Genomic DNA, 25,907 nt, shown 5'->3' on the forward strand with positions numbered 1-25,907 from the left:
ACACTAGGCAGAAGGGTTGGAGGGGTAATTGTGGAGTAGAATTATGAAAGCTTTTGTCTGCACAAACACACCTCTTCAGTTATAAATAAAAACAGTCGATTGAAAATGTCTATTTACCAACCCTATGGAATTGCTGATTTCATTGTCTTACAAGAAATAGTAAGCTTAAAAGTATATAGCTCTGTTGCTGGACCCAAGACCATAAATATTAGTTTGAATCAATTTCCAAGTGAATTTATCAATAGTTCCCAATTTGGAAAATCCAACTATTCCTCAAAATTGTCCAAAGTTGCACCAATGCCAGAGAAATGCTAAAAAACTTCTAGCTTGTGAATGTGCAAACATTGGTCCATTCTGCACTACCTAAATAAGTCATCCTGGGGATGCTAAAAAAGACACACAGCTTCCTTCCCAAGAAATCTTCTTTCAGCTCAAGATGACTTTTTTTTTTGAAAACTCTTCAAAATGCACCTTTTTTTCCTTAAGGCACCTGCAAGACATTCCCTGCTTGGCTATGTCAAATACAGAGCTCAGGGGATGTCTTATGTTTCCCACCTGACTGTTAAGGTCTCTGGTCAATTTCCTCCTCAGCTTGCGCCTGACATTTTGTATGCAACTGAAGGGATTCTCCCTGCCTCCATTTGCTGAAGGTTGCCCCAGGATGTTTACTCTGCAGGCTTTAATCCTGGGCACCTTTTCAGCCTGAAAAGTGGATAGTTGTACTCAGCTGGCTACTTGACTGGGACTGGGACTGCTCCTGCGAGGATTCTGGGTAATGCTTAGCCTGCATTCTTGCTGAGCGAGTCTTTAAGGCCACTCTCAATCTCTGTCGGCAAAGGTGACTAACATCTGAAGACCCAGAGCTACTAGAGTCTTCCTTAGCTCTGCTAATTAGTTCTGAGCCAGTTGCCTGTGCGGGTTCAGGCTCTGCTGATTTAGCGGGCATCTCTCTGCGAGGCTCAGTTAACTCTTCCTCGAATGAGATGTCAGCTGCAGCAGGAGGGGCCATGACAGACACGCACAAGGAATCAGCTACTCAGAGGACTCCCATTAAAAAGTGTTGGGACAGTGGAGGACAGGTCTGCCTTGAAAATCATGTCCTCCATGGTCCCAATGCTTTTCATTGGAAGTCCTTCGAGGGGCTAAGGTTCTCTTATGTGTGTGTTGTGCATCTTCAAAGATAGCTGTGTGGAATAAAAAGAGGCAGTTACCTTTTTTTAAGACGTCCCACAGATGTGTGTTTTTTTGTTCTGGGCAGAAAGGGCCATAGTCATTCTAGTCTTTTTTAATGCTAATACCACTTCAGTAGACCTGGCATCCTGACAGTACATTTTCTATGCCTAATTATAACTCTTCCTCCCACAATATATTCTTTTCCTGTATAACAATTGCTGAACTCCCAAAATAAGTTTTCAGAAAACCTTCACTGCCTTTATGTAGATTGAAACAGAATCCATCTTTCATTTGTCCCATTTCTGCTTGAAACCACCACCTTTTGAAGAAGCCAAAAATTGTCCAGCAAATGCAGTGTGCTATTTCCTCTGAATTTAAGAGAAATTGCTTTGATGCCACTTTTCTGTTCTCAGTTTGCAGATCCAGCTATTTTCTGGTGACGTGATACAGCATAAAAGGAGCTGCATTTTTTATTTGGAATATTGATGGACAAAGAGTATTGCATTTCTTTGCTATGGTGATTGTGAAAAAACATTTTTTAATGAGTTGGAGTCTTGACTATAGCAAATAAAGGTTAAGAAATCAATCTAGTGGATGCTTCCACTGAATTTGTCGAGTATTTCTAGATGCACAAAGTTTCCTAAGATGCACAAAATGTCAAATCTTGAATGCTCTACTATCTTTGTAGACTCTTTGTAGACGCTTTCACGGCCGGAATCACTTGGGTGCTGTGTGGTTTCCGGGCTGTATGGCCGTGTTCTAGCAGCATTCTCTCCTGACGTTTCGCCTGCATGCCAGCCACAGATGCAGGAGCGTCAGGAAACTCTGCTTTTAGAATACGACACTAGCTTTCGGAAACCATACAGCTCCCCAACACCAAATCTGTATCCATTCTGGTCATCATGAATGTGGATTCTCTCTGTCACCATTTCACAAAAAGATGAACTGAAAGCCATCAGAAGTGTTACACTTGATAATGTTCAGCAGGTCAGATGGTTGAACTTTGTGGAATTTTCCCTTGCTCGCAACTGTTTCAGATTATTTATTTTTATTTATTTATTTCATTTGTATATCACCCTCCCCCGAGGGGCTCAGGGGATAGCTTGTTTAGGGGGTTAGGGGATAACTTGTTTATTTGGTTCGTTGCTTTGTTCCAAGTCAACCATATTTCTAAGAGTGCCTATATGGTCCCATAATATGTATAGAGCCAACTTAAAATAAGGTTCATGTTCCTAGATGCATCTCCTAAGGTTTGACGAATATGAGTTGTACTATCCAGCTAGAGTGAAAAGACAGATCAATGCCAAATGAATTACATGGGAAGAGTTTCTTTCTATCTACATGATAGGCCAAGCAGTAAGAGTAACATAATGCCACTGGTTGCCACGAACAGTTCCAAGTGGAAACTTTTTGCAGTGCATAAACTCAGTCATTCTGATTTAAGATTGCTGTTATTGGGGTGTTATCGAGTTTGTGAGGAGAACTTTTTAAAGCTTCTAGTGAAATCTCCTCTCCGCACACAAAAATTGGGTGTCTTTCTCACTGTTGCTATTTCTTTCTGTTCTTGAGTGTTGGATTTTGGTTGGGTTCATTGCTGTTTGAACATTTTTGACTTAAGTTTATCACATCCTACAGTTGAACTCCCCACACCCATGGTCTTTTTCCCTGTTGTTTTTGTGTTTGTTGGTTTTGTGGTTGGTTTGTTGTAGATTTATTTATTAAGGATTACCTGATATTGCAGTTTAATATTTGTATTTTCTTCCACAACTCTTTTGTTGCTTTTCCTTTGTGTTGGTTCTCTGCCGGGTTCTCTGGTTCAAGGGGCAGTGGGAGATGGGGGCTATCCCTTTGATGACCCATAACATTGTCCCCCCAACCAAACATCACCAAACATGGGTGTTTTTTACATGGGTGATCTTCTAAAGCCACATTGCATTTGGTGCATCTATCTTGAAAAATGTGCTGCCTACATACACACTCAGAAATGCCCCATTGGCTGCAATGGAGCCAAAGCCGAGTCAGTTCAACAGGAAAATATGGGGGTATTTTGGGGAGGGTTAGGGGGTGTATTTTTCAAGGTAGCAGCAACAAAACTTCAGGATGGCTTCAGAAAACCATCCTGATAACAGCACCCAGGTTTGGTGAAGTTTGGTTCAGGGGGGGCCAATTTAATGGATCATCAAAGGGGTAGCCCCATCTATCATTAGAATGTTTTGGGAACAATGAGAGGAGAAGAAGAAGAAGAGTTTGGATTTATATCCCCCCCTTCTCTCCTGCAGGAGACTCAAAGGGGCTTACAATCTCCTTGCCCTCCTCCCCTCACAACAAACACCGTGAGGTAGGTGGGGCTGAGAGAGCTCAGAGAAGCTGTGACTAGCCCAAGGTCACCCAGCTGGCGTGTGTGGGAGTGCGCAGGCTAATCTGAATTCCCCAGATAAGCCTCCACAGCTCAAGCGGCAGAGCGGGGAATCAAACCCAGTTCCTCCAGATTAGATACACAAGCTCTTAACCTCCTACGCCACTGCTGCTCAGACCAAGGCTATGCCACTGCTGCTCAGACCAAGGCTACGCCACTGCTGCTCAGACCAAGGCTGTCTCTGCTGAGACAGAGGCATCCCCTTTTGGGGATACATAAAATTGGACCCCCTCAATAAACATTCATCAAACTTGGGTGATTTCATAAAGAGAGTCTTCTGAAGCCACCTGCAAGTTTGGTGCTGCTACCTTGAAAAAGGCAACCCCTACAGGTGTAAAACCACAAAAATGCCAAAAAATTCCCCATTAGCTTTCATTCAAGTTATGTTTAAAAATGTTGATGTTTATCAGACCAAGGTACATACTGGCCTTTAGCACCCTCCCTGAGATCTCTCTCATAATTGATGAAATGCCCTAGATAAGCACCTGTTACCTAGCCTAACAGGGGTTATAAATTTATTAAAGGGAATCTCCACCAGCTGCTAAGAGTGTAACAGCACACATATGGTTTTAAAATAGCGAAGGGGAACGAACACTCAGCTTCAGCAATGCAAGAGGTTGCTAGGAGGGCATATTTTAGACTATGTATACGGGGAAGGGATTTGGCAAGGAGCGATCCGCAGAGTAATGCAAGAGTCCAAATGAGTTTTCAAATATCTATATAAATTTGGTTCAAAACACGTACATACAGCAAGGCATAAGAGTGCATACATTCAAGTTCCTAGTATATAGAAAGGTTGGAAAAGTAGATGGGAGGATAGAGAGGGAATTGGGAAGTAGCAGGGTGATACATTACCTAACGATCTTTAGCAGCACACGAAGCAGTAGAAGGCAGGGATTCCACGCCAGCACAGAAACACAGTAGAATACGATATCGTGTCTCACACTGACCAGACCAAGGGAGGCACAGGCTAGTAATGAGCCAGGTGTTGCAGGTGAACTGAACTTTTATAAGGTAGATCGTTCTCTTGGCGGGAAAAGGAGCCAATTGCACTAAGTTTCACATCTGTGCTGGGTTTGGGGTGCAGAGCTAATTAATCAGCTCAACTATTACTAAGTCCAGGACAATGAGGCCAAATTACATTGTTAAGCTAAATGAGGAAACGCTGCAAGGCTTCCATGCAGATTAACTCTTTAGAGTTACTGTCCAAGATATTCAGATTTGGCTGAGAAATTTAGATTGGGATAAGGTGAGTGGTTTAGGAAAGTAATAACAATGGGTAGAGGAGATGCAGAGAAGCAACCATCTGTTGCTGACCTGGTTTCCAGAAGACATAAGGAAATGCAGTAACAGATACTAAGGTGGCTTTCCATATTCTTTGTCTTAACAGTGTTTCAGCAAGGTGTGGTAATCAAGCATGCCCTTAAACAAAATGAGACTTCCAGGTTATGCAGGAGTAACTCATCCTCTTGATTAGATTTTGTTAAAGCGAACCTTTGACCTGTGGTTTGCAGTCAAGTGGACATGCTGCTACCTACACAGAGAGGTGCTGTGAAAACTGGCTTCTGCCAAGATGATTTTAAAGAAAATATATTGCAATAATATATAGGGGTACTTGGGGCCATAACACACCCTTTGAGTACATGTCATCACTCTTTGCTTGTCAGCATTGTGTAGTGGTTAAGAGCAGGTGGATTCTAATCTGGAGAGCCGGGTTTTGATTCCCCACTCCTCCACCTGAGTGGTGGAAGCTTACCTGGTGAACCAGATGTGTTTTCGCATTCCTACTGGGTAACCTTGGGCTAATCACAGTTCTTGGGAACTCTCTCAGTCCCACATACCTCACAAGGTATCTGTTGTGAGGAAAGGAAGGGAAAGGAGCTTGTAAGCCACCTTGAGTGTCCTTACAGAAAAGAAAGGTGGGATGTAAATCCAAACTCTTCTCCTCTTCTTCAACAGACCCCCCAAACCTCAATACAGTTGCTGTGATGAGGGGAGCTCCCAGACCAAGTGTGAAGCAGCAGTAGCTTGAGGTCACCTCCTCCATATCCAAACATCATGTTTAGCACTATTGGGGATTGGTAAATGGAGCAGTTGACGTGGACAGCCCAGTGCTTTTACTAACGGTTCAGGAAAAACTGAAAAAATACCAGATATTTAAGTGTCTGGTATTTTTTTCAGCCCCCCCCCCCCCCCGACAGTTAGTGCAAATACCAGACTGTCCAGGTCAATACCAGACAGTGGCGTAATGTCCATGGGGTGAGGGGTGATGCCCCGGGCAGAGATGCAGAGGAGGTATGGCCAGGCCATAGAAGGGGCATGGAGGGGTGTTGCAGGGGCAGGCAGCACCACAGCAGGGGCACAGTGTGCATGCGTGTCCCGGGCACAGTTTCCCCTTACTCCGCTCCTGATACGAGACACCTGGCAACCTTAAACCTGAAGAAACTACTTACCAGTGACACATAGCGATACAAATTCAAGAATTAGTAGCTGAAATAAATCCCAGTGTTATCTTGGCTGCCAAATCCACTTTGTGCAACGCTTATCAACAGGACCTAGCAACCTCAACCATTCACCTGAACATCCTGTAACATAACATCCTCTACAATAGACCCAGCAATTTCCTTTTGCCCTTTAATTTGACAAGCCAGGCTATCTCTAGTCCAGAAAATAACACAACACAAAATTTAAAAACTGAAACACTGAGAAACCAATCAGAGATCATTTCAACCTCCTTGGATACTCAACAACAGATTTGCTGGGTGGGGGGGGGGGGGGACACCTTCAAAAGGAGACTTCACAGTGAAGCTGCTAAATTAGAATTCATATACTGATTTGACACTATCAAACCTGGGCTCGGAAAGACTGGATGCAATTAGCTCATTACAGAAAGTAATTGTTTCTCTGTATAAGTTTATGGGTTCTATTCATCTTACTTTGCCAGTTCATCACCACTCTGATGGGATTGTGTACTTTTTTGATTAGATCTTGTCCTCATCCGTGCTCTGCAATGTAATGCAACACACCTAGGCTTTTGAACACTGGTCTTTCTGGACTTCCTTACTAGCACTTGTCCTCTGTAGTGGTAGCATCACCACTGGTTTCCTTGTAACGTGCACTGTTATTTAGCTGACTGTGAGTCTCCTGAACGTATTCCTCCTTGTCCCAACTGACCACTTTAAGAATTGGACATAATTGGCACATTGTATTACACTTTTTAAGAAAAAACAAGTTTGTGTGGAAGACTTGGATGCCAATCTAAGCAACTCTTCAGTAAGTTTCTTTTTTAGAAAGAAATAACCTATGTATACCAGGATCATCCTGGGTGAAAACTCTAAACTGAACAGGTAGTTGTGTAATTAACAAATTTCACTTTATTAATAATAATTACTAAAAACAACGAATATAGATTTAGCAATGGTGTAGCGCCCATGGGATGGGGGGGCGCAACACCCCGGGCAAAGCAGCAGCAGAGGTGTGGCTGGGCCATTGAGGGGGCATGGCGGGGCATTCTGGGGGCATTCTGGGGTGGGAGTGGACGCCACCACAGCAGGGGCGCAGGGCACGTGCATGCCCCAGGTGCAGTTTTCCCTCGCTCCACCTCTGATATTTAGGCAATGGGCACACACATGCTCATGAAATAACTTTCCTTAACCTGGAAGAACTTCCTCCATCCCAGAGGTCTGCAAACTGTGGCTCTCCAGAGGTTCATGGACTACAATTCCCATCATCAGTCCTGCCACTTGGCTAAATGCACTCTGATGACAGGAGCTTTGTCTCTCAAACGCTTAAACCTCCAAATCTTGTTGACTCCTTATGTTCACGTGGACTCGAATCCAGCTCTTCTACTGCAGAGGCTACCCTCTGAAAAATAATTCTGGGGGCCTGATTTCAATCCAGATCAAAGGGATCCATCTATAAGCTTTTTGTCCATTGCCATAGCAAAGGACTTAAATCTTCAGTCTTTGTTTTACAGACGGTTAACTGTTTTGATTAAATTAGAGCTAACACTGCAATAAGTCCAGCTGCTAATAGAAGCTGAATTTGTCTACACCCTTGTGTGTTATATTTTCTTTCCTGGCCTAGAAGCACCTGAATAGCAATTAATTTTCACTTGCAAAGTGGGCTTGTATTGTTTACTGGAAACAATTCCTTGAGATAGGTAATTGAATTTAATAAAATGAATTCACATTTCTGCAGGAGTTGTTTTCTTTTTTTATCAATGATTTTGCAGATGCCCAGGTAAAAGCCCTCAGTTAAGCTGTTTGCCATTTGGCACATATAAATTGATGCATAATGAACATGGTCAGACAGAGGCGTTTTCATTATGCTTCCCAAACAGAAATGGTTGTTTTGTTGTTCTGCTGTGTGAAACAGCGGCAGCCTCTTTACACATTCCATTTCAGCTTGATTGTGTTAAATTTAACACTGGTATTGTAAAACAAATGTCACCTTGATACTTAGATATAAAAACAAAAATGGGAAATTATAAAATCTCTGTATTGGTCTCTGTTATTAGTTTCTTCTTTGTCACCACTTTTTTTTTCCTAATTCACACTTTATCCTTCCTTCCTTCCTTCCTTCCTTCCTTCCTTCCTTCCTTCCTTCCTTCCTTCCTTCCTTCCTTCCTTCCTTCCTTCCTTCCTTCCTTCCTTCCCCTTTGTTCCCAGTGGGGATCCAAAGCAGCTTCTCTCATTCTCCTTTCCTCAATTTTATCCTCATTTTAACCCTGTGAGGTAGGCTAGACTGAGAGAGAGAGCAATTGGCCCAAAGTCCCCCAGGCAGCTTCTATTGCAGAGTATGGATTCAAATCTGGGTCTCCTAAATCCAAGACTGATGCTGTTACAACTATATGACACCGGTTCTCTTGGCTCCCATTGGGGTTTTTCTTGGGTGACGGGACTGGAATGGGTCTGTACTTTTATAGAGGTTTACCCCTTTCACAATCCCACCTCTTGAACTTTCTGCATTTTCAATCCTCTCTACTTCATGTTTTCCCACTCAGTTCCATAAGTTTAGCTGCACAATTTTATCCTACACACGCTTGGCATTACAAGATGTCTCTGCTTTTCCCATCCTTCCCACCACTTTCCCCAACACACACACACACACACACACACACACACACACACACACACACACACAGAGGAAGGATCTTTGTTGATTTTCTATTTGTCAGTAGCACATATGTCCTTATAGTGGCACTAAACTAATTTTTTAAAAATGGCCGACCAAACTCACTCTTACTGGGGAGGGGGAAGAAAAATGGAGAATATTTTCATGTGGAGGTTCCATTACTGCTGCAAATTACTCTGCATTTGCAGTGGCAATCAGGGCCCATCCCCATGAAGGCACAACCTGAGCATGCCATTGATTTTGGAGAACAGAATAATGCCAGAGATAAGCATACTTGCTTCTGTATGTGACATTGGTGATCTTAATAGTATCAGAGGTTTATTTTTATTTTGAAATAGCATCATTCATGGGGGGGGGGGGCATAGCATTTTTGTTGTGTCAACCTCGAGTGACACTCTGATCCCTTCGTACATGCAGAATAATGCACTTTCAATCCACTTTCAATGCACTGCAGCTGGATTTTACTGTGCGGAATAGCAAAATCCATTTTCAAATAATTGTGAAAGTGGATTGAAAGTGCACTATTCTGCATGTGTGGAAGGGGATGAAAAGGGGGCAGATTTGAAGACAAAGTGATAGCACACTATCAAAGAGGTGCAATTAATGGTGATCTATCCCAACTTTCTGTTGGGCTGAGCTTTGGCAAAGTGCCCTCACTTTCCCACCATAGTGGTGTTGCAAATGTCTACTGCAATCCAAAAGCAACTTACCTCCTTAAAACCTGTTGACTTCAGCGGACTAAAAAGGGTGCAGTTCTGGTTAGGAATGAGCAGTCAATTAGGCAGTTAGCGCTGAATAAAAACAGAAGCAAAAAGGACTGCTGATATTGGGACAGCGAAGCAAAAACCAACCACTTATGGGAGGGGGTGACTTCTATCCTTAGAACCCCTCTGGGAGGAAAGCAACAGTGGCAAAGCAATTTCATGGAGAAGACAAGGGTGATGAGTATTCAGCTTCCTGCTTCCCATTCCATGTTCTGCTCAAAATGGTTCTCCTTTATATGTCATTAGCTGTGACATGACTCTAGTACATCTCTGTCACCATAACATCTTCTGTCTGTTGTAAGTATTTTCCTGCTATGTAATTTCTGCATCGTTTAACATGTCATGTTTAAATGCTTATGCTTGGCTTCAGCTGTATTTTCATATTTCTGCCTGTTATAAGATTTTGGCTGTCCAAACCCTAGTCTGTTAAGAAATCTCTCTCATTGTTTATAATCTCTCTCTCGTTGTTTATAAGATCTTCAATCTCTCTCATTGTTTATAAGGCTGCAATGTCTCTCATTGTTTATAAGATCATGTTAACTGTGTAATCTACCTTGAACCTCAGTGAGGAAGGCTATAAATAATGCAAATAAGTTAATGAACAGACAAACAAATCAAAGCCCTTACCGGTTTCATTCCCAATTTCTAGAATTCCCCCCTTGTGTTGCAAACTTCTACAATGAGAGTACATGCCCAGTGAATTGAAATAGGAAATTGACCAGACTTTCAGACCAGAGAAAAGGGAACAGCAAGGAACTTGAGATGAAATTGACCAGGGCACCACTGACATTCTAGAGTCATGTCATCTTCCCTGTGCAGGCTGAGTGCTCTTTAACCCAACTGAGAACATGCAAGAGCATGAGGTGCTAAGATGCTAAGTAGGGAGAATAGATGCTAAGTAGGTAAGATGCTAAGTAGGGAGAATAGACCACACACTTCAGAGCACAAGTGGATGACAGAAACCTGCACAGAAGGGGAGTAAAACATTTTTTTTCTTTGCCTGGCAATTTTCTATTGCCCTAACAATGATCTGGGATGTGAAGAAATATTCAGAACCCAAATCTACCCCCATACACACACATTCTACATTCTGCTCTAGGGCCCCTTCCACACATGCAGAACAATGCACTTTCAGTCTACTTTCACAATTGTTTGCAAATGGATTTTGCTATTTTGCACAGTAAAATCCAGCTGTAAAGTGCTTTGAAAGTGGATTTAAAGTGTATTATTCTGCATATGCAGAAGGGGCCTCAGTGTATATTGGGCCTTTAGTGTATGAATGCTGAGGAGCACAGCTACCATCCTGTGTGCATGTTAACTGCTGTTGAGACACTTACAACATGGTGATCCTTTGAATTAATTCTAAAACATCCCTCTGATTTCTAAAACATCCCTCAGATCTCAAAAGCTAAGCAGGATTGACCTTGGAAAGTATTTGGATGGGAGACCTCCAAGGTATACCAGCTTCACAATGTGGAGGCAGGCACTGGCAAACCACCTCTGGGGGGCATCTCTTCCCTTAAAAGCCCTACCAGGCATCACCAAAAGTCAGATGTGACTGGATGGCAAAAAAGGCCTATTGTTAACAAGTTTGCTCAGGACTTTGCAACTGAAGGATGTAGCTTCCTTGATTCTCATTTTATTATTTTCCTCCTTTCCTGCTGCCACCACCTTTTCCTAGCGTTATTTTCTTTTCCAGTGACTCCTGTCTTTTGATAAGACAAGGCTTCCAGCCTAACAACATGAAAAAATATTGTATTTTGTACGTTATTTATTTGCACAGTCATCTGCATGTCATTGGACTGTTGCTGAATGTTCAGTGGTGCTAATTACATCTTGTGGGAAAGTCGTTGACTAAAGCATCGAGTGATCCAGCAATTCTGATAACAATACCCACCCACCCCCACCCCCAAAAAGGTTATCAAGACAGAGATTCTAAATGAATTAGGTTTGGTCTCCTTGTGCAGTCAAATGAGGATACCAGGTTCTGAAGCAGTAGAGTAGAATGACTGTTACCGCGCTGCTCAGGGTAACACTTTCCTTACTCAGAAGTATCCCGCTCTCGGCAGCGCCCAGGAACCCAAGCAAGACCCGACACGGCTCGGATAAATAAAAGTGATTTATTGAGATGCTGACCTAAGTGTCAGCACCTCCGTTCCGCCCAACAACTGCGCTGCCTGGCAGCCTTACAACACCTTAAATGCACTTTCTCCCGTCGGGAGCCCGGGAGCAATGAGAGACAGCCCACCACCATTCATTAACAGAATTCAAAACAACCAATCATTCATTTGCAACATGCAGGAACCAATCAGAGTCCGATAGGCATCCCCTTCTTGAGTTTCGTGCCAGAGTAGGGCGAGGTGATGACATGTCCACTGGCGGGAGAACACAACGGTTTCCCCAGGTGTCCAGGGTCAGGAAGCAGAGAGTGATGAGAGTATCTGCCTGCTGACGGGATTAGGCAGGGCGAGGCACTTTGTCTGAGATCTCCTTTTGTCCGCGTGTATCAGGAACCTTTACACGTGAATAGGATAGGCCCAGGTGGAGCGGAGATGGCTCTCTGCCTTGGGCCAAGGAGGTTCCATACAGTCACAAATACAAAGAAACTTACAAATCCTATTTTCCTAGCTAATACAGTTGATTTCTACCTAGCTTACACAGAGAAATAAGACAAATTTAACCTTTAACTCGAACACAGTCCAGAAGTGGAGGAATTTCACTTCTGGCTCCGCTATCAACTTGTTGAGCCACATTTAAACAAACAAATAAACAAAAAAATGTATTTATCGACTTCAGCTCACCAACAAGAGAAGCTGCATCCTAGCCTTTTTCCTAACACACTAGTTCTCTGCTTGAGAACAGTGTCAAAAGAATTGATCGTTCACCTAGTCTGAAGTTTTAACTGTTCGCTTTAGGACATTGTTACCTAATTCCTGCTTCATTCTACAGCATGCAGCTTATGTTTCAGGTTAGCAATGGTATCCATTCTAGCAGGCCTCCCTTTTGCTTCCCCTTCCCCTCTCCTTCCAACCTTTTCCCCTTCAGTGGCATGTGTTGGGTCTGGCAGGGTGAGCAGCTTGCTGCCCATGCCCTGCCAAAGCTGACTTGATCTTTGGGTGTTGAGAGAGGGCAAATGGGGCAGTGGGGGGCTTGTGCTGGGGCAGATGGGGCAGCAGGTGATAAGATGCTATTGCCCCAGTAGCATCTTATCACCTGCATCTTATCACCTGCAGTAGCATCTTATCACTTGCAGATGCTACTGCAGGTGATAAGATGCTACTGGCTTGGTATTTGGGGTGAGGGGGATGAGGAAATGGGGAGGCTGAGGCTGGACCCAATGAGGAGGGCAGCCTGCCGCTGTTGCCCTGCCGGTCCCGGCTTGCTTTTGAGTTAGGGGGATCATGAGTGAGGGACTAGTTGGGCTATGAGGGATGTACTTCCCACCAAGCCAATTGGTGGGAAGTGAGTCATCGACTCACATTCCATCCCTTACTCAATTAGGTATTAAGATAATGAAAAATCCAGTGATGATGTTGTTTGGGAATCCCCCAAAGCTGCACGCCTGTTCAGTAAAAACAAATAGATTTCCATCTTATCGCTCCTTAATGGTCTATAATTTATTTACAGTCCGTGAGAACAGTTTTGAGAGCAGTCTTGTGAACTGCTGCCGCATGTGACATCTCATGTGTTTCCAAGAAGGCAATTATATGGCAACAGAGGAGCCATTTATTTTCTTTGCAATGTAGTTTCTGCTTCTGGATGTTTGATGGAATGATTGATTGAACAGACATGGCAAACTTTACAAATATCTATTTTACTGTTGTCTTTTGGGAATACGGATGAAACCTTGAATGGTTCTTTCAGAGGATTGGAAAGAAAGATACACTTAAAAAATGACATAGTCACTATGGTTTTGCACTATGGTTTTGAAAAGGTCAATGTTGACAAGAGAAACAAGACAGGTGAAGATCAAATTGGTTGTTGTGTCCAGTTTTTGTAGAGAAGATGGGCGCTGAGATATAGAAATCCTTTTCAGGCAGAGAACAGCAGAACGAGCAATATATAGGACAGGTATGCCACTCAAACTTTTCTAGTTAGCATTTTCTTCCATTTGGGAGAGTTTTTGGTTTCGCATAAGGATGGTAGACAACCTGAGATCCTGAAGAGCTGTTGCCAATTTGAGTAGACAGTACTGACTTTGATGGACCAGTAGTGTGATTCAGTACAAGGCAGGTTCATGTGTCCAATGTCCATATAAATGTTGTGGCTGTGGCCAGAGGCATGTTGGAACCATTGGCAGTAAATCTCTGAAATCAAGTTCCTGAAGGCAATACCAGGGAAAAAACCTCCATGCCCCTGTTGCTTGCCTTTCAGAGTACCTGTTTATTCTCTGGGTGAGATGAGATGCTGGACTAGATGGACCATTGTTCTGATACATCCTCTTATGTTCCTTTTAATTTACACATTTTTAAAAAATGGGTTTGAGTGATTAAGTTGTCCATTTCTTCAAAACCACAGGATGGTGATCGAACACCTACCATGTGATACTGCCATTAATGCTATGCCAGCAGTAGGCAACTGTTATTGTTTTTTTGGCCCAAGTGGTTGTGAAGAGATTGGTGTTCCAGAAAACTAATAGGAGGGGCATGGGGAGAGATTAGGGTTGTTCAGGACTAGACTCACTTGGAGCAAGCCAAGCCCTAATGACACTTTCTTAGGGATTCATCTCAGACTCAACTGACATCTATGTAGGTCTCAGAGGAGATGACAGTTATAAACAATGCATGTTTCCTTTCTGAGCACCACTGGCCCCAGCAGTGCAGCCAGAGCCTCAGTCCCAAGACAGCCAATGGCTTTAACCTGGATGGTTGGGGGGAAGTAGCATCTTGTAAGAACTGTTTTAAAAAAACAGCCCTGTGTACATTCTAGAAGTTCTTGTTGGAAGTGACAAAGGTTAGCTTTCAGAATCACTGGAAACTCTATGGTAAAACCATAGAATTTTCAGCAATTCCAAGATCTACCCTCTATCACTTCCAGTGTCTAGATCAGGGGTCTGCAACCAATTGGCCATGCTGGCAGGGACTGTTGGGATTTGTAGTCCATGAACATCTGGAGAGCCGCAGGTTGCAGACCCCTGGTCTAGATTGAGGGACATAGTAGTACCTTTCTATTGTGCACTGGAATACTGTGTGCAGTTCTGGGCACCACAATTCAAGAAGGATATTGACAAGCTGGAATGGGTCCAGAGGAGGACATCAAAAATAGTAAAAGGTCTGGATTCCATGATCTACAAGGAGAGACTTAGGGAGCTTGATATGTTTAGTCTGGAGAAGTAGACCATCCCCAGTAGACCATCCTGGCTGGAGGCGCAGGGGTGCTTTGGCATCTGCTGCTTCGTTGACACAGCAATGCCCTCCCATCACCCACCACCCACCACCAACAGGCCATCCTAGTTTTGGCTGATTTTTAAAGATATCGGTATTTTGTTATTGTAAAGAATTTAGATGTCACTCCCATTATATGGAATAAGCAGAAAGTCTGGAAAATCCACCTCAACCAGTTTGTTTAAATTGTTTGGTTGGAAGTATTAGCTGTGTATCTAGCTTTTGAGCTCTGAGTCGCTTTTAATTATACTGAGTTGATTTAGTTATACTATTACTGTTTGTAAATGTCTAGTTCAGGATGTAGAGTAGTACATATGGTGTAGCCTCAACCCGTCAGGTCTTGGAAGCTGTGCTGGGTCAATAGTTGGAAGGGAGATCTCCAAGGAAGGCTCTGTGGAGGAAGGCAAAGGCAAACCATCTCTGCTTAATCGTTTACTTTGAAAACCCCACTGGGGGGTCACTAAATGTTGGCTGCAACTTGATTGCACTTTACATATACACACAAAAAAGATCTAGTCCATGTGTTTTGATTGTGAACTGCCTCAAATAAACCTTAGGCAGTTTATACATTTTCAAAAATAATCAAAACGACAGGTAGGTAAGTGCCAACTTTTAAGTGGCATTCTCCCATCTCACTTTGGAGGCAATGTCTCCCCTAAGATGGTGTTTATGGGAGCATTGCCTCAAAGCAAAGGCAATTTGCTTTTCTGGCTGTTACTTATACATGCATGCAAATCTATGGTAATTTAATTGATTAATCAACTCACTGATAATGCTCTCATGCTATTAATCACCTGAGATTTCTTTATTTTTTTTTCAAGTTTTAGCTATTAAGTAATACTTTAAATTCACAGAGAGTTATTTACATGTAATAATCTCAAGTTACACTATTTTGTTGGGGTTTTGGTAAAACAGGTAAATATGGAAACTGAACACACAATTCCCTGATTTGGAAATCCCTGATCCCTTGAACAATGGGGCCAAGCCGATCTGAATATAATCCTAGCTCGTCATAGGAACTACATGCATTCATGCTTTCTTTCCCTGGGAGTCTTCCCTTCCTGAGCTTTAAAGCAAACACTTTTCCCTTGAGTAAATGAGGGGAGGTCTTTCTGGAGGTAGCCTCCCCACTTCTCTTTAGTTTATTTGACCTGTATCCCACCCTCTCCCAGTAAGGCTGGACTCAGGGCAGCTGCCAACAGCAATAAATAAGCAATATAACATTAGAAGAAAAAGAGTTTGGACATATACCCCACTTTTCTCAACCGTAAGGAGTCTAAAAGCTGCTTGCAAATTACTTCCCTTCCTCTGCCCACAACAGACACCTTGTGAGGTAGAGCTGAGAGAGTTCTGAGAGAGCTGTGACTGGCCCAACGACATCCAAAAGACTTCATGTGGAAGAGTGGGGAAACAAACCTGGTTTAATAGATTAGAATCCACCACTCACATGGAGGTGTGGGGAATCAAACCTAGCTCTCTAGACTAGAGTGCTCTTAATCACTGTACCACAACACTACACTACACAGTTAATCCTATTCTAATATGGCAAAACAGTGTCCTGGACTAAGTAACTGCCTCATGTAGGTCGAGCCATCCTCAATAGATGAAGTTGGCCAAAGATGACAGCAGGGAGACTAACAGCAGCCAAGAAATCACAGGTCATGAGTAACCAGGGACAGAAGGGAAGAAACTGGGGTGGGGAAAGGAGCAACTTTAAGAGCAGCCCTGCACAGAACAAGTTACAGTAGTCCAGTCTATAGGTGACCATTGCATTGATCACTGCAGCCACCAAAGATAATGAGAAAGGAGAGCTGGCAGAATTGGAAGTTGGGGAACCGGCATATACTTGCCTATCTTGCTAAGCAACTTTATGGAACACATTGTATGTGAAAAGCAATAAGGAGGGGCACTTGGGTATCTTCTAGCCTCCAATTTTTGTATCACATAAAGAACAGGCTTGCTGGATCAACCAATGGTCTGTCTAGTCTTGCATCTTTTTTCACATCAAGGTCCATTGCATTCCCCTGGAATACGTGTAAACAGAGGTCAAAGCTTTTTCCATGGATTTTGCCGACTGGCACTTTTATTCAGTGTTACTGCCTCTGTACACAGAGATTCCATTTAGTCATCAAAGCTAATAGCCATTGATGGTCCAGTCCTCCATGAATTCACCACAAAGTACAATTCCATGTCACTTCGCAAATAACAACTGGGAATATAACACTGTACTATGAGGTGAAATAAGCTCAGTAGCAGAGACCGTGTAGGCGTTTCTTCAGTTATTTATCATTATTGATCAAAAAATCCCTTCATAACCAAGCAATGGGCACAATTTTTCTTCTGAATGAATGAGCTGGAAAATATCTTGGTGTTTTTTTTAAATCTGTGCTGGTTTGATCCAAAATTCCCATTTTGATTTCCTTTGTCCCTTGTGCAAATTCAATTCTTTAATTTTGTGCCATTTCCAGTTTTCTTCCAGTGACTTTTCCTGAGAAATGTACACATTTGTACCCAGCTTTCTATCTAGTTCAGACACAGTTTACATCATTCTTATCTCCTACAACAACCCAGTTGTGTCAACCAGTGTGACAGACTGCATCAGAAAACAGAGGTTTAAAGTGCAAGTCTGTCAGTGGATCAAGGTGCTATCACAACAGAGTGCTGACTCAGAGAGGGAGGAGGTATCTCTCTGAGAGGAAAATCTGTGTGAGTTTTTGGATTTGTGATAGCACATCAAGTGCATTGTGATAGCACATTAACATCAAGTCCTTTAACTGTAGGTGTTAAATATACTCTGAGGGAATTTCAGTTAGGGAGTGGATCTGATTTGAAATATACTGACTTCAGAGTGTGTTAAAAGCAGGAAAAAAAGCAGAATTGGGAGTTTTATTTATTGGTCAAGTTGGGAGTTTTATTTAGTAGTCAAACTGAACTTTACTTAGTTGAAGGTGGTATCATAGTGAGACTTTCCAGAGGTGACAATAAATAAAGGGAAGGGAATTTATCTTCTGGGTGAAGAATTCCTAATCCAGTTAGTACAGGAATTATACACATAGGTGAATTCCCAGTCTGGCATAACAGTGTTCTGCTAAAGTTACTTCAAGAGGGAAATTTTTGTGAAGCGGGTAGCTAACAGTGTCAAGGTAATATGTGTACTCTGTGAAAGGGTGCCATCCTGTTAGAACCAAAAGTCAATATGAATCTATTAGCCAGTAACATCTAATGGAACCATCTTAAAGTAAAAACTGAACCATCTTAAAGCAAAGAACCTCTCATAACATCTAAGCAACTGTAAAACTTATGAGGCTTAAATCTCTCATAACATCTAAACAACTGTGAATCTTAAAAAGCTTAACTGAGAACTCTGTGGCAAAACTGATATATGTATATACGTAGTTATCTCCTCCCTGATTTCCATCCATTTGAAATATCTCCTGATCCCATCTGGTTTGTTCAATAAATTTTATTTTTGTTTGACAAACTTCTCTCAGTTCTCTGGTGCATTGAAAAGAAGGATTTGCCATAGGGGGAAAAAGGCTCCCTTCACCTTTCTGGAGGTCCTAAGGCTGAGCAGATAAACTTTAAACATTTCATACACTACCATACAAGCTGCTCAGTCAACAAACAGATGAGAAAACCTGCCCAACATAGTTTGGAAGCTGCCTGAGCCTGACACAAATATGTATTGTCGAAGGCTTTCACGGCCGGATTCAACTGGTTGTGGTGGGTTTTCTGGGCTGTGTGGCCGTGTTACACAGTGTGTAACAGACTTCTCTCTGTGATACACCTCTGAAGATGCCAGCCACAGATGCAGGTGAAACATTAGGAACAAGATCCGCCAGACCACGGCCACACAGCCCAGAAAACCCACCACAACCTGCCACAAATAATTTGGAGTGTGAAGGGACTTGCCACTCCCAGCAGGGTACCAGGACAGAGTGGAGATTCGAACCTGGTTCTCCTTGATCCTAGCCCAGCACTGTAACTACTAACTCCCACTGGCTGTCTACAAAAGCAACAGAGAAAATCAAAGGACAACAACTGCTGATCAAAATATCAATATAAAAAGAAAACAAACAGAAAACACTCTCCCTTGTGACCAACAGAACCAATTATAATCAGTCATCAGTTATATATGATCTTTGTCTCTTGTAGCCTACCTTTACCTGTGTGCTTTGAAATTATTAGCGACCTACCCTGCAGGGTTGCTTTGGGATTGAAGGATGAAATCTGTGAACTTGGCACATTTTGAGCAATATATAAATGATTGATAATATTGGTACCATATCATCTAGGCTCTGTAGAAGAGATTTCCCAACAGATCAAGCATTTTAATATTATTGTCTGTGCAGTATCTCTCTGACGATACCCAGGAGCCCTCCACAGGATGCAGGATAGATGTAATGGCTCCTTTCTGCCTTTATTTCTATTTTCACTATGCAAGAATGACTTTTACTGAGGAAGAAATCGATAAACAGGAAATAGTAAAAAGGAATAGAAGAGCTATTAAATGTCGGTAACAAAAGGGTATATCACTTAATGCCTTTTTTGCTGACACTATCTCGGCACCTTATAAGAAGCAATAAAACAGGTGTCAATGTGCCACGGAAAACTATTTCTATTTTCCAGTTGAAATCATCTAGAATAGATTTATTTGGGGCATTTTCATATAGATTTCAAAGAAATAAAAATGAGCACTCTTCATTTAGCATATGGGAAGGAGGGAGATTTATACCAACATCAAGCGTTTTCTTTCCATGCATCTAAATCGTTCTATTATGTTAACAGATCTGGGGAATTTCAGTGGCCGGACAAGAAGTGCCGTCTCAGTGAGAGAAGGTCAAGGTGTCGTTCTGATGTGTTCTCCTCCACTTCACTCTCCAGGTACAGTTGACTGCCTTTTGTATTGATTTGACCCCCATTTTCCCACACACTTATAATTTTAAGCTGTGATCTTGATTGCAGATGTTATTGAATGCCACAGGAAGGTCAGGAGAATCAACTCCTGCTTTCACTTGCCCAGCAAAGGTGATCTAAGGCCCTTTCTGTCCCCAGCCCGAACCTAAATCCCTATTGAAATGGGTCTACATAATTCATCTCTGCCAATACCATAAAAATGCCATATAAATACCATACTATACCATAGTCATAGTACTAGAATCCCAGGTACAATTCAGAGGCCTGAACTATTACCTTATCAGCTCTGTCAGCATGGCCAATTGGCCATGCTGAAAGGGGCTGATGGGAATTGTAGTTCCTGAACATCTGGAGAGCCGCAGGTTCCCTACCCCTGTCATATACCATACCGATACCATATAAAGTTGCATGGCCACCACCCACTCAAGCACCTTGCCCAAAATTGAAATGTTGACTACTGGGCAGTAGTTCTGGTCAATTGAGAATGATTAGAATCATGACACTCCCTTTTGCACAATAGGATCCTGAATGAAAGGCAACCCCCATCACAACACATGCAGTATACTGTAGAAAATGACCTTACCTCTGTGCATACAAGCCACATACTTATAAGGGACGTATGAAAAACCCTCTAGTATCTATTAAGATCTATTAAGGACAGACAGATGGCCAGACAGATGCATGGCATTATCCTGCGCATTCTGCATTGTTTCCTATTTTGTAATTCCAGTTTTTACATCACTTGACATGTCCTGTCTGATATGTTTTTGGCCTCATCTCTTTTACAATCCTGGCCCTATTACCTTGCTTATTAGATCTGCATTTTTCTACATCATGTAATGCACCTTAAGTCTCAGTGACTGCTTTCACACATGTTACTGTCAACAGACCTTAAGCCAAGAAACCTTGGGATAGGGCTGAACAAGCAAGATCTAGTAATTTTGGTGTGGCAATTGTAGGGGCAGGATCACAGACACCTGCAGGAGCAGGGAGAAATATGGGAAGGTTTACTTATGTGAGTTTTATTCATTTATTAGATTTGTTGACAGCTGTCCTCCATCAAATGGTCTCAGAAAAGTTCACATACATATATGACACAATAAAACAACTGAATATCTTATATCCTACTCAATCTCGTGGGGCCCTTCTCTTGTACATGAAACCAGTGAGGGAGGAAGCTAATTTCAGAACTTAACTAAACAAAAGCAAAAAAAAGAAAACAATGGAAAGGAAAACAAACAAAAACAAAGGGACAAAGAAAGGAAAGGAAAAAAGGAGGCCCACTAAAATAACACTGCACTGGCATTAGACAGGATGTAAGACAATTTCTCTTGCTCTTAAAAATAGTATGTCCTTACATATTACTAAGGAGAATTCATTGTATATTGTGTACCCCAGAGAATCCTGGGAGTCGTAGGCTGTGGTTAGAGATCTGTAGGCTCTTAGCTTCCTTGGCAGATATTTTAATTGAATAGGAAAATCAGGTATCCCAAGACTGAGGTTACTAGACGGAAGCAGCAGCAGCATGGGAACAGATGTCAATAATACATGGGGTATCAATAATAGTAAAATGTATTTTGTCTTCCCAAGTCCCTGTTCAGAGGGCTGTTTTCATATGAATCATGTCACAATACCTTGTGATAGTCTCCTGAATGTAAATGTTCTGTCTTTTAAATATTCTATGATTTAAATCTTTCAAATTACAAGGTCCAAACAGGAAACCTTAAAAAAATAATAGAAACAGTGATTGTTTCAGGTCTTCTTTGAAAAAAAATCCTTCCATTCAAAGTTTTTAGTATCTTCTTAATAGACAGAGAGAATTCTCTCATTAAATTAGAACAGTGTTTATGTACTGTGGTCTAAAAAGCCGACGCAGGCTCCCTCTTGCCTCAAAGGACTTTGCATCCCATAAATGATTCTGCAGTGCAGTCATCATTAGACATAACAGCTGTACAGATGTTAAATTGAAGGGACAGATCTGACTTTTTACTTTAATTGGACGCCATGCTGTCAATTCTAGTTTTCCCCCTCCCAATAGTATTTCTTTTAATAACACACAAGCATGCAAAGGAATTCTCTTTGCTCTGAGGACAAAAACGTCTTCCCTTTTCCGTGGAGTTGTGTTGGCTGAGCCTACTGCCTGCTTTGTCCTCATGCTAATAGAATTAGGTGAAAGGAGATTCCATTGGTCCTTCTAATATAAGAAGAAACCTTTGGCAACCATCATATTATGCTCCACTTATGATTAATTTCCTTTTAGTGGGGATAACTCCACTTTCCCTGCATGCTGTGTTTGCCTGGAATGCTTTGTTTTATTTTATTGTTAAAAAATTATATCTTGCCTAATAGCCCTGCAAGGACAATTCGGATGGCTTACGATACAATCAAAATTCAATAGCAAAGCATGAGAAAACCACTGAAATAATTTGCAGGAATCATAGCAGTCAGACCGTGAAGACAGGATTGGAAGCAACAGTTACACAAAAGCCCATCCAAGCAGAATAATCCCAGCCAGAAAGGGGAAACTGAGTGGCTTGGTGAGCTACCATCTTGCTCGTGGAGCTACACACAAGGGTATCATTGTTGTGAAGATCCTATTTGCTGTAAGTCTAGGCCAGTGATGGCGAACCTAAGCATGGGTGCCAGAGGTGGCACTCGGAGCCCTCTCTGTGGGCATGCGCATACAGAGTTTATCATGTGGGGGGCAGAAAATCACACACACCCCACATCTAGACTGACCTGGGCCATTGAGCACAACGTGCATGCACTGTGGTGAGCAGGGAGGACTTGGCTGGCGGGCCTGGTGCCTGTGCTCCTGGTGGCTGCTGCCTGAAGGGGGGGCACAGAGGAGGCACAGAGCGGTGTGCGTGGGACTTGCTGGAGGCTAGAGCAGGCTGACCCCTGATCGAGTGGGTGGGGCGGAGGAAGAGGGAGCCAACCGTTTTTTTCTAAACTAAAACCTCAGCATTCAGCTTAAATTGCCGGGTTGGCACTTTGCGATAAATAAGTGGGGTTTGGGTTGCAATTTGGGCACTCAGTCTCAAAAAGGTTTGCCATCACTGGTCTAGGGCATAAGAGATTGTTTTCTTCAAAGCAGGAATAGAGGGGAGTGGGGAATCAAACCCGGTTCTCCAGATTAGAATCAACCTGCTCTTAACTACCTCACCATGCTGGCTCTCAGAATGGGTGAAGAGAGAAACTTCAGTGGACTATAATGCCTTAGAGCCCACCTTCCAAAACAGCTATTTTTCCCCTGGTGAATTGATTTCTGTAGTCTGGAGATCAGTTGTATGGTTGCAGATCTCCAGCAGCATCTGCAGATCTCCAAGATTATACAGAACTACAATGAATTTTATGAAAAATGGAATTTCAGCTGGGATCTGCCCTGTCTTTGTTTGATATGCCAACCGTGGGGTAGCGTCCAGGGGTGGCATCTTGCCCCGAGCGTGTGCCGGTTCGGGGGCATAGCATAGCGTGGGTGTTCTGTGGGCGTTATGGGGTGGAACAGGGCATGAGCATGGCAGGGACACGTTCCCCCTCGCTATGGCTCTGTATGCCAACCACTCATACATATTGATTTATGCTACTGAGTAATCAAATTCCTTTCAAAATTTATCCTGAAATGTTCACCATCTGATGAATTCATCTCCTTGCTCCTTATTTGTAATTCTGACGGCAAGGTAAAGCTGACTTCTAAACTAACAAGTGCCGAAAGCAGAGCAGTCCTGCGTATGGTGGCACACTCACTGAAATGGCTCTTCCCCTCAGGAACGATAAGAATTGGGAGAAAAGAAAACTAGCTGACCTTGCCCAATTAAGCCTGAACTTGGTGCTGGATGAGTGGGAAACCCTGACAACGTTCTCCTTCAGGGCTATCTGCTGCTGTGTCACAACCCTCAGCAATGTTGACAAGGATAGCTTCTACAGCCACTATAATAGATTCAAACATGAGCAAAACAGAAACCCAGAGAACGATGGCAATTAATTAACTTGAACAATGCACTGTGAAGCTTGGCTCCCAGCCACATCTTTTTATTGCCTTTTGGGGGTCTACCATATGTAGCTGCTGATAGGACAATAATGATGGGAAGGACTCTCCCTCCCCTCCCTAGGGACAAGTTAAGAGCTTATTATTGCACTATCCCCATTAATCTAGGTCTTGTAAATTAACTATAACTAGCAGAAAGGTTTTGGTGCCAGCCATCACAATTCTGATTGGTTTAAACAGTTTGTCTGCTTGTTTCCATACATGAGAGTTCTCACTTCTATGTCTATAGAAAAATAGGCCATTGTAGCACTACCCAATCCCACTAATTGCTTCAGATTGCTCTAGATGTGACTTGCTTTAAAGTTGGTCACTCTAAGCCTAGTAATCATGATGGGATTTTCTTTTCTTTACTTCTTTGCTGAAATGATTGTTTACATGCCAGAGGATGATAGATAATTAGAATAGCCTCAGGGATCTATGTAGGAGGCTCATAAAGGCTAGGGGTTTTCTATTTTTCTTAGACAAATTTCTTCTGGAAAGATAGCATACAACCCATGGTGGCATCTAACAGGCTTCATAAGATGCAAATGTGGTTAGACATTTAGACAGATCGCACATCCATAGCATGAGGGTGCTAATCCATGCCCTTCCAGTGGCAGTTCTCTAAGGCTATTCTGAGGGATCAGCACATGGATTTAAGCCACAGTTCTGCTGAAAATCATATTTAGATTATTTGTGTAAAACTCTTTGAACACAAAACCTATTGAAACTAATGGAGACGTGAAGAAACATACCCCACGGTGGTCTATTTCACACTAGGAGGTTACACGTGTGGTCTGTTTCACACATAGGAGGTTAAGAGCTCGGTTATCTAATCTGGAGGAACCAGGTTTGATTCTCCGCTCTGCCGCCTGAGCTGTGGAGGCTTATCTGGGGAATTCAGATTAGCCTGTACACTCCCACACACGCCAGCTGGGTGACCTTGGGCTAGTCACAGCTTTTCAGAGCTCTCTCAGCCCCACCCACCTCCCAGGGTGTTTGTTTTGAGGGGGGAAGGGCAAGGAGATTGTAAGCCCCTTTGAGTCTCCTGCAGGAGAGAAAGGGAGGATATAAATCCAAACTCTTCTTCTTCTACTACTTCTATTAAGAGTCTGAGGGCTAAAGAGAAGGGACAGAGGAATCTGTGTGTGTAGCTTTATTTTGTTGTCCTTGTTCAGTCCATTGCTATGCCAAGTATGCGTGTGGAGATTTTTAATCAGTTTTGCATTATTTTGAATACTAGCCCAGTGTCATTGCATCTCAGAAGTTGAGAAGGGCTGGCCCTGGTCAACATTTAAGTGGGAGACCATCGAAACAATCCAGGTTGTTACAAACAGTTGAAAAAATGAAACCCCTCTTTCTTTTTTTCCTTTTTTTCTTCTATTTATTTTATTTATTTATAATTTGATTTTTAGGCCTCTCATCTCCTTCATGGGCTCAGGGCAGCTTGCAACAATAAATTAAAATGTACAACTATACATTATAAGGCACCATAAAATGTCTCACTAAGGGAAATGAATTGAAGGGATAGGGGAAGAAAAGGGGACAAAAAAAAGAAAAGGGAAGAGAAAAGGGGAAGGGGGGAAGGGAGACCCGCTATGATAGAATGCCATTGCTGCCCTCAACTGTAGACCTGGAAGAACAGCTCTGTCTTACAAACCCTGCAGAATTGCAGTAGGCCCTGCAGAATTGTTTGTCTCTTGCCTTGAAAACCCTACAAGGCAAACATAAATCAGCTGTGAATTGAAAGCACTTTCCGCTTTTCCTTTTTGAATGCTGGAAGTTTGTTTTCCTTACCATGATGAGCCCCATTTGAACATGTTAATAAAATGTTGCCAAAGAAAAGGACGCTGCACAGGTGCGGTAAGTCCTGCCTGCAAAGACTAGTCAGAGCAAAGCAGGAGATTTGGACACTAAGCAGAACATGTAAACCATTAGAAGTTCTGGCACTCCTTCGGTGAGGCCGGCCGCGGATTGGCTGCCCCATTATGAGCCCCCTCCATCTGTTACCATCCTGATACGGCGGATCCTTGCCATCCTGGACGTCGTTCCCCTCCCAGCCTTAGGCCCAGGCACCAGTATTATGAGTA

At 42.7% G+C, this 25,907-nt stretch overlaps 1 protein-coding gene across 1 annotated transcript in view; it reads left to right on the forward strand.

Annotated features, from left to right (window-relative positions):
* CNTN5 (contactin 5) overlaps positions 1-25,907 on the forward strand; it is a 934,675-nt gene that overhangs the window by 655,274 nt on the left and 253,494 nt on the right. Inside the window, exon 7 of the mRNA XM_048492765.1 lies at positions 19,662-19,757. Coding sequence (XP_048348722.1) covers positions 19,662-19,757 — 96 coding nt within the window. The remainder of the gene's footprint in view (positions 1-19,661; positions 19,758-25,907) is intronic.

This window comes from Sphaerodactylus townsendi, linkage group LG04 (assembly GCF_021028975.2).
Source record: "Sphaerodactylus townsendi isolate TG3544 linkage group LG04, MPM_Stown_v2.3, whole genome shotgun sequence".
In the NCBI taxonomy this organism is placed as follows: Eukaryota; Metazoa; Chordata; class Lepidosauria; order Squamata; family Sphaerodactylidae; genus Sphaerodactylus; species Sphaerodactylus townsendi.